At 47.0% G+C, this 9,819-nt stretch overlaps 1 protein-coding gene across 1 annotated transcript in view; it reads left to right on the forward strand.

Annotated features, from left to right (window-relative positions):
• nek11 (NIMA-related kinase 11) overlaps positions 1-9,819 on the forward strand; it is a gene marked incomplete at its 5' end in the record, with an annotated part of 58,902 nt that overhangs the window by 15,748 nt on the left and 33,335 nt on the right. Inside the window, 3 exons of the mRNA XM_082552918.1 lie at positions 3,727-3,845; positions 4,101-4,165; positions 5,328-5,454. Of these exons, the coding sequence (XP_082409044.1) occupies positions 3,727-3,845; positions 4,101-4,165; positions 5,328-5,454 (311 nt within the window). The remainder of the gene's footprint in view (positions 1-3,726; positions 3,846-4,100; positions 4,166-5,327; positions 5,455-9,819) is intronic.

The raw sequence follows: 9,819 nt of genomic DNA on the forward strand, positions 1-9,819 counted from the left end.
TAGTTTCTGTGGAATAATCCTGAGTAAACGTTAAGTACTGAAGTGAAGTGTATCACAGCACGGGAGGGTTTCTAAGCTCATCCAAGTTGACGCACACGACATTCAGAAAAACCAAAGCAGCAACAAAAAACCCACAAAAAGCACAAAAAGGCAAAAAACTACAAAAGACTGAAAAGCAGCACAAAGCCTTTTCGCCTCAGTCGTGTGCAGGATGAAATCAGAGCTCACGTCTCTTTGATCCTTCTGTTCTGCTTTATGAATCAAAGCTCTGAGATTACAGATTCATGGAAGTGTGTGTCTCTGAGTGTGAGTGTGTGTGTCAGTTGGATGATGACTGACACTCTGCTCATCCACATCACTGATGTGTCGTCAGCATCGACAGCATCCAGCTGTTTTCCTTCACCGCGGAAAGTCTGCAGCTGCGGCGCAGAGACAACGACGCCCCCGTTCCCTGAACTAAAAGGTTCAGGCGGGTTCAAGATGACATTTCACAAACAGCTCGCTCTTGTTTTATTTAAATTTTTGCCTTTTCTCAGGAGAAAAGATTCAAAAAGGAAGAAAGGAAAAAATAATGTGACAGGTAAATGGAAATGTGACCTGATTCCTGCATTAATTAAAATGACAAAAACAAAACATGAAAACAAGAAATGATAGAACAAGAGTGGAGCTTTACTAAAGTACACCGCCACTGCTCTGCTACAGCCCCACAGACTGTACAGAAAGGATGGACACAGTCACCGCTGTGCCATGTTGCAACATGATGCTGTAACTCCTCATTTTAATGACGTTTAAACTGATGAGTTACAACATGAAGCTGCCATACAGCTGCTCTGAAGCCGAAAACTCGCCGTACAGGCCAAAACTGTTTTATTTCTGACATCACAGGAGGATGTTGGTGCTTCTAAGCTGCCTTCAGTTTTCAGGCCAGGACTTTTTGCTTTGACAGCAAACCCACAGCTGCCTGTGATGACATCATCAGTCACCCAGACGTTTAACGAGGGGCTCGTATGCGATAAATAAGATGGGATAAAAGAATTTTGAACGGTGCCTCGAGTGGAAAATAAACCGTCTTACTGGTATTTTAAGATACCAAAGTTACTACAGCACGTGTCCGGGCCAGTAAAATCACATAATCACAGTAAGCAGGTCGTATTTTAACTGAGGAATTTCCACTTTGACCCCGTGCTGCGTTTCTGCTGTCTTCACAGCAGAAAGTGAAGCCGAGGGGGTGAGAGCAGGGAGCTAATAAACCAGAGCCTCCATTTCATCTGCTGACCTGCTCACCAATTTAACAAGAGCTGGAGAGACGGCCTGCTCGGTGAGCAGCAGCTGATTACCTCCCTGAGGGGGAGCGGTTTGAGACCACGCTGCTCCAGTTTTTAGCTTCGTGCTGACATTAGCAGTCTGTGCGCTCTCCCTCTGGATGTGACCACCAGTTTTTATTGCAGAAATATCATCGCTCCACAAAGTTCTTACCCAGTACGCTGTGTGCATCCTTCAACTTTAAGGCACTGGTTCACATTGAAACGTTTCTAAAAGCTCCCTGCCGTGAACATCATGAACGCCATCAGTAAACAGGTGCTTCACACCTGCAGAACGTCCCTCTGACCTGTGTCTCTCATCTAGGAAGGTGCTGAAGCAGATTCCTCTGGGTGACCTTCGACCCGACGAGACGGTTAGAGCCACTCAGGAGGCCCAGCTGCTGTCTCAGCTGCACCACCCGGCGATACTGACCTTCTACCACAGCTTCCTGGAGAGAGCCGCCTTCTGCATAATCACAGAGTACTGCCTGGTAACAGGAACCAGGAGCACTCACAGGGAGAGACTGAATCCCTTTGATCCAAAACCTCACTTAACAAAAATAATCTCAGTAAATTCAGTTGGACCTTCAGTGTTCAGCAGTTACAGTCGGCCGCCAGTTAAAGAGGCCACGCCCCCAATAATGCAACCATCAAGTGTTAAAAAACGAACGTGTGAAGGATTTAAAACAGTTGCAGTGACCAGAGGAAACTAGTCTTTGTTTGCTCCTGTTTGAACCTCACTGTTGGAGCCTCAAGTGGACGTTAGAGGAACTGCAGGCTTTGCTTTTCTGCTTCTTATTTATAGCTGAATGTAGATCACTCACAGTAGCTAACGTAGCTAACTACACCAGCTTGTTTGAATGAGCGTTTTAAGTCCCAGAGAGACATGTGGTGGTAAAGTCTTTTCTTTTGGTAGCATTTCAGCATGCTTGGGTTGACTGTTCTCCCCCACTGCCGGCATGGTTCCCATTTTCAGCCTTGGAGCTTGAGGCTTGATTGAAACACTGCCTGTTTTTGGGAGACACGCCTGATGTGGGTTCAAACTCTCGGTCATCTACCACGGGAACATGGGTTTGCGCTAACTCGCTGTCCTTCTGTAATGCGCAGAGTTCAAGCTGCCTTAAGCCAACCTGCCCGACGCAGCTGTTAGAGTTCGTTCCTGATCGGGTTTAAAATGCCTCCCTGTCTTACGTTTCTTACACCTGCATGTCTGGTTTGTTTGACGTTGCAGTGAAACCGAGTGCTCTCTTTGTCCGGGGCCGCCGTGCTCTTCAAAAACATCCTCACCTCAGTCACAACACATGAGGAAGTAAGAATGAAGCAACCGTGACAAAAGCTGCAGATCTGCAGGTTTGCATCAGCGAACGTTGGGCCTGTGGAGAGCCCCTCTGTCTGATAAAGACACAATGAAGCAACAGCCTGAAACCGAACCCCCCGCCCCTCCCTCCACGCCATCTTTCACGCCTGCTGTCTCGATGACACCAGGTGCCGTCTTCACACTCAGCCTCTCCACTAATGACTCTCACGCTGCCTTCATCTCCACTCGTGTTTTTCTCTGCCTCCCACACTCGGAGTATCCCCCTCGCCCGCTCGTTTACGTCACCTGACGGCGATCCTCCCCCCTCATTACCCAGCTCTCTCCCTCCTCCCCCGCCTCCTTCAGCATCTCCTGAAGATTTGAATCACTGCTGCAGAACAGTTCACGAAGCTTCCCGTGCTTCTGTGCTGCCAACCGGCTGGTTTTCTGTTCTACAAACACACAGACTGAACAATATTTAGGCCTTTTGTGAGGATTTAGTGTAATTCAACACACTTAAGCATGAACAGGCTGCGCCTTTGGAGATCTTAAGAGCTACTGTTTCTGTTCACCCCATTACCCACAATCCCCTGCAGAGCTGTGGACGACTCTGAGGCATTGCTTCAGCCTGATAGAGTGAGCAGAAAAATCTGATTTGACGAAGAAAAAACCGGAAATCACATCGTCTTATAAAATCCAGAACTGAGCAAACAAAGCTGGAATCACAGCAACGTAAATGTCACGTTTGAACTTTCCTTTAATATCTCAGTAATCTGACTATAATCGTCGGCACATCAGCGGACGGGCTGCAGTTAGCTGCTGCTGGCAGTTGGTGCGGCTCCTTTTAATTGCATCAGTCTGACAGAACGTGAACACGCCAGGCTGAGAGCGAACAGCAGTACCGACCTGTAGCTGGAGCTTCAGCCACACGTTAATGAGCTGCTGGAGTGAAGCTCTCTGGCTGCAGGCGCCCCCAAACTGGTCTGCTGTCAAAGCTTCCTTCATTTCACACAGAAGCTGAGACGAAAGCCTGAGCCACTCAGGAGCTGCTACTGTGGAGTGAAGTGTAATGACACATGCACTTCAGTCAATGAGTGACGCATCACTTCCTCCTCGCTGTGCCCTCAGGATCGGGATCTGGACTGTAAGATAGGAGAGGTGAGACGAGCTGGGCGGAGCCTTCCTGAAAGCCAGGTCGTTGATTGGCTCATCCAGCTCCTGCTCGGCCTTCGCTACATACACGACAGGTGCAGAGTTTTCTATTATTTCCTCTAAAGTCGTCTTTGGCTTTATATGAAGCGAATCTGCTCCACATGTTTTATCTGCTGACACTCGGTAGTTAAGTAGAAACACGTTTTTGTGGTTTAATGAGATTCTAGGTGACAACAAAAAGTCACAAAAACAGTAACATTTGTAGCTGGTTAATATTAGAACAAATGATTGCAGATTGAAGTGGCTTCAGTCTGCAACCTGCATTTTATCCGCTGTGCTGCTCTCTGCAGGCGGATCCTCCACCGAGATCTGAAGGCCAAGAACATCTTCCTGAAACGAAACCTCGTTAAAATCAGTGAGCGTCCTCTTTGTGCTGCTGCTGCCGCGAAGGCTTGCGGTACTTTCCTCACGTTTGTGCGTGTATTACAAAACTGTCTGCTGCCTAAAAGGGCTTCTTCCTCTCACTAACAGCAACAACAACAAACAGGGCCGCAAATAGAAGCGTGCTTCCAGCTAACGAGTGGGTAGTAACGCGGGAGGAAGTGGGTTTACGCTGAGTGTGTGGAGTGTAAACTCAGCAGATTGTTGCTGCTGCTGCCGTCTGCAGTTTTGAACCAGAACTCTGTGAGAGTTTAGTTTACCAGCTGCACACACGGAGCACCGACGCCACAGAGACGCTGCAGATCTACTGTGCAGTCATGTGAGCGGCGTTACGTTCGGCACAGTTAGTGGTTTCCAGTAGCTGTCAGCAAAGGTGTCGTCTCACTGTGTCACGATCAGCCTTATGTTAATCAGATATTCAAATACATCAGCGTAGAATTAGAAGTTCCAGATCTGTATCCACAGATCTGCTCATTCACTCATTGGCTGTTGCTTTGGAGCTGTCGGGGTCAGTAGCGGACACTCTGGTCCATTTCCATTGGATTAGTGCGTTCTCCAACTTTAAATGTTCATTGTGTGTTTCACAGCTGAGCGACCGAGTGTCTCTGACTCTCCGCGGCTCCGTTGCTCCTACAGAAGTTATTTAAACCTCTGACGTCTCGGCTCAGGTGCTCTTCGTGGTCTCAGAGCGTGATGTTCCCACGTCGAGCTCTGAAGAGCTTTTTGTCGCTGTTTGAGGGCTGCTGGAGGTGAATAATGCAGCTTTGCTCTTTATAGACAGAACAAAAAAGCAGAAGACTTGGAAGGAAGCGGGTAAATCGTTCAGGCCGAACCTGAAGCTTAGGAAAGGGTGAAACCGGGTCTGAAGCGTGGTGCCGGAAACCTTCACTGCCTGTGGGACAGCTCATTGATTCTTTATGATTTCTGCAAAGCGTGGTGAGGATCACGCAGGTCTGTGGATCGTTCAGTATCTGTGGGATGTATGTACCTGTGACGTTATCGGCCCACCGTGACACAGAGCATGTGTTTGGCGTGTGCAGGTCCAGGTGTTCACGGACCTTCTGCAGGTTCTTTAGATGTTCAGATTCAGTTTAACAGCAGATCAGTCATCAGGATGATGCTTCTCATGTTTCCAGGTGACTTTGGTGTTTCCTGCCTGCTGATGGGATCATGTGACCTGGCCACCACCTTCACAGGGACTCCGTACTACATGAGCCCAGAGGTGCTGAGCCACCAGGGCTACGACTGCAAATCTGACATCTGGTAACCTTTTAAAGGCCCCGTGTGCAGTGTTGGTATTAATATTCCTTTTTGACTGGTGCTCAATTTTGTATTTTCAAAATAGAATTAAAATAGTTGTTATTGGTTATTATAGTTATTTTTATCAGGCGGATGATGTGTGTCTCATGTTCTGCCTTTGGACCTTGTCTCCTTTTCTTCTGACCACACATTTGCAAAGCTCAGCTTAGTTTTTGGTCGTTCGTGACGTTTCGGGTATTTAGTGTCGGATCAAACCGCTTCGGGCGTGATCAGAATCTTTGGCCGGTTTGAAGTTTTTAAGGATTTGAGACCGACTCTGAGATGAGGAGTGTGGCTGCAGGCTGCTGTCTGTGTGGAAGCTCTGAGCCTCCTTCAGACAAAACATGTTCTTTGTCATTGTGAAACAAGATGAAAGGGATTCAGATAAAAAGCCCAGACCTCGGTTAAAGGGAATTTCACACCAGCTTTGTGCAGCTTCATTTCCCTCTGCTGTGATTGGTTCTGAGCTGGAGGCTGTACAGGTGCATCGTGGGAACGCCTGCAGGTGGAGAGCAGGAATTCATTTAACTGCTGCTGCTGCAGGAAGGAAAGCGAACGGGCTGCAGTCAGAGACTTTCCTGCAGATTTTACCCACAGATCCAGTTTTCACGTTCTGTACCTGAGGAGGAGTGGAGAGGCGCGGTGCAGGCTGCAGTATAACGAGGAAATGATGCTGAACAGGACACACTGGTGTAAATCACACCACAAATTGTAAATCCTGATATTTTTGTCATCCAGGTTGATCAGCACAGTTGGTGTACATTTAAGTTTTAGGAGGATAAAGGCGTGCGTTTGTTGTCCCTGCGGTCTGAAGCGGTCCCTGAAGAAGGCGTTTGTTCCACAGATGTTTGTGCAACTTTCAAATTGAATCTGTGACGCAGCCGACTGAGTTTAACATGCAGAGAGGCCTCTGCCAAGATCCAGCGAGGACGAGATGAGCCTGATCTCGCTTGCATCCTTGACGGCAGAGAAATAATCAAAAAGAGCTGACAGCAGCAGGCGGGACAGCGACTCAGACACGCGTTCAGTCGACGTGTGGAGCGCAGAGGTGGCCTGACAGGGTGAAAGATGAGACGGAGAGAGCTGCTCCGGGAAGTCAGCGTGGGACTGACGTTTCCAGTTCAGGACCGAAAGATGCTTTTATTGTGATGTGTGATGTAATCACATGTAATCACGTGTGTTCGGTGAGTGATCGGTGCAGACTGTGCACAACAGGAAATGAGGGAGAATAACAGACAGTGCTCTAAATGAATCACATGAACGTTTTCAGTAACATTACTGCAGTAAATTCAGTAATCACATTACAGTCACAGTTATATAATTACTCATGTTACAAAGGCTCTTCAGGTATCTGCACGCTGGGTGGACAGGAATGCTTTCTTCCTGCAGCTGATTTCAGGTCTGTGCTGGTGGAGGAGCGCGGCGGAGCCGTCACATTACTGTTACAGTTACTGTGCAAAAGCGCCGACGCACAGAGTGCTGTCAAAGCTGCAGCAGGTAACAAAGCAGCGACGAGCAGTCAGCACCTGTTCGTGTGTCCACGGCTGAATCACCGCGGCGCTCTGATGCGTCTGGGTCGGTTTTCGTCTTTGCTTTGTGTTCGTACATAAATACTAAGAGAAAGATCGCGTGTGTCCTCGTTAGGATAGGGATTCGTGTTGGTGTGTGGAATTTGTTCCTCTAACTGTTAATCATGTGGTAATGCATGTGTGGTCCTTTTAAGGAGTAACGTGAAAATGATGTAACAACTGGTCTAACGAATCTCCGGCGAGGAGTAAACAGCCGTCTGAACCACAGCGATCTCTCTCACCAACACCAGTTTGTGTTTATACCAAAGTCAGTGTAACTTTTAACTCGAATAACTAAACATAAAAATATTTACAAGAATATTCTTATGCAAATTTTAATGATGTGACTTTGATTCAGTGTTTCTCAAATCATCAATATTATTCTCTGTCTCGTGCTTTCAGTTGAATTTTATTTAAATCACAGGAACAGTCACTTCAAGATGCTTTATATCGTAAGATAAAGATCCTGCACCCCAACAATCAAACTTTGGCGACAGTGGGAAGGAAAAACTCCCTTTTAACAGGAAGAAACCTCCAGCAGAACCAGGCTCAGGGAGGGGCGGGGCCATCTGCTGTGATTGGTTGGGGTGAGAGAAGGAAGACAGGATGAAGACATGCTGTGGAAGAGAGACAGAGATTAATGATTAAATTACATTTTCCTCCTCAAACACAGGAGATCCAATCTCACACACACACACACACACACACACACACACACACACACACACACACACACACACACATAATATAATATATATATATAAATCTCTGTTCCACACTTAACGCTATTCAATCAGCTACGTAATTTAAATTTATTGCTGCCTGTTTTACAAACTTACTGGTGACCAGTGCTTCCCCTCAGCCTCGTGCTAAACACACCTGTGGTACCTGTTCTAAAGTTCTACCTGACCTTGTCCTCAGGTTTCTTAGACATTTTCAGAAAACTTGACCTCTGACCTTGAGGTCGACGCCCCTGTGCTGTCAGTTTGAAAGTCCTACATGATTCCATTCTCCAGTTCAAAGCCGTGTGTCCGCCCGGCAGATTAGCGACAACAACCCATCAGTAGAATCGATGGGGTGTAACAAACAGTGCACAAGACACAGAACAGAAACATACACAGTTTTTACATATTTCCATCAAGGACAATGGTTGCCAAAAGCAGAGTACTGTACCGTTATTACATTAAATAAAATTAAATACAGATAACAGGCAAACCCACGTTTAGTGTGAATCGGTTGATAAAATAGTGCAAGATACAGATGTAAACATCTGTGTTTGTTGGGAGCAGTTCTGATTGTGCAGTCTGACAGCTGCGTCCTCACCTGTGATGAGGCGACTATGGCAGAGTCGTCAGAGAACTTCTGTAGGTGGCAGCGTGGGGAGTTGATGGAGAAGTCTGCAGTGTAGAGGGTGAAGAGGAACGGTGCCAGCACAGTGTGGGGCCCCCATACTGCAGACCAGCGTGTCAGAGACACAGCCCTGTGTCCTCACATACTGTGGGCGTCCTGTGAGGTAGTCCAGTATCCACTGGGACATGTGGTGGTCCCCTCCTGATAGCTCCAGCTTGTCTCTCAGAAGTCGTTGAAACAGTCTATGTTTATGTGTGAGTAAACACTATAAACATTATAAATAAATAGTAGATTTCTACACATCGCATTTAGAAATTTGTCTGCTTTGAAACTTTTTCTGCTCCCGTGCAGCAGGTCATCCTTCTTTATCCACATCTGCATATCTCTGCACAGAGAAGGAAGCAGCTGTTTTCTTTTTCTTGAAGTCAGCAGCAGGCTTTGAGCCTCCAGACACTTTCCAACTGCTTTGTTTCTCTTTTGTTTCTTTACTCAGACACAGCGGGATTTAGAAGCTCAGTGAAAAGTCAGAAAGGAAATGATGTGGCTCACGCCGCTGCACGTAGGGCCATCCCTAACGCTGAAAGTGGAGGTGAATTTGTTTGTGCTGTAGACGCTTTCTAGATGGAGCGCTAAAAATTAGAGAGGGAGGTACATTTTATCCTCACCAGAGTTGGACTTGCTCGAGGTCTGTGGGGACCGACTCAGTCTTGAAGCCAACCAAGTGGACATTGGAGGAAGTGCAGGCTTTGGCACTTGCACGCTGGGTTCTTGATCATAAAGAAGAAATTTCTGTTTGTCTTTGTTAAAACCACAAAGTGAAAACAAACACTTGCCTGGCAGCCTGTTAATGACACAAACTGCAGGCTTCAGATCAGACGGCCTCTTCGGGATGAATGGAGGAGGGCGGTACGCAGCGGCGGCGGCAGCTGCTCCGACGTCTGATTAAACGCGTGCGTTCACACTCTGACGTCTCTGATAAACTCTTTGTTCTGTCATCAGGTCCTGATTAAAGCCAACATGCATTTGTTTCCTCCTCAAACTGTGTTCAGTCCGTGTGCAGTTTGCAGCAGCAGCGTTGTAGTGATTGGACGTGATTGGACGTTAACAATGACGCCAGCAGATTTGGGACAAACAGCAACAGTTATGAAAAAGAAGCAAAACCTTCCCTCCTTTCTTTTTCATCCTCTCGGACCTGCTTCACGTTCTGTGATCTCTTCTTTAATTAGCTCCATCTGTACGAGCGACGCCCAAACCATCAGCTCTGTTTCTGTCTGTAATTATCCCCATGAACAAACACAAGCTTTATCTTTCAATTATTACCAATTTACTCAGTTTTTATGTTTCAGTATCAATGCACTATCGCACGTCTGGGTTTTTATTTGCTAATTACGGATTGACTCTGCTTGTCACA

This window comes from Aulonocara stuartgranti, assembly GCF_965226115.1.
Source record: "Aulonocara stuartgranti genome assembly, chromosome: 11".
Lineage (NCBI taxonomy): Eukaryota > Metazoa > Chordata > Actinopteri > Cichliformes > Cichlidae > Aulonocara > Aulonocara stuartgranti.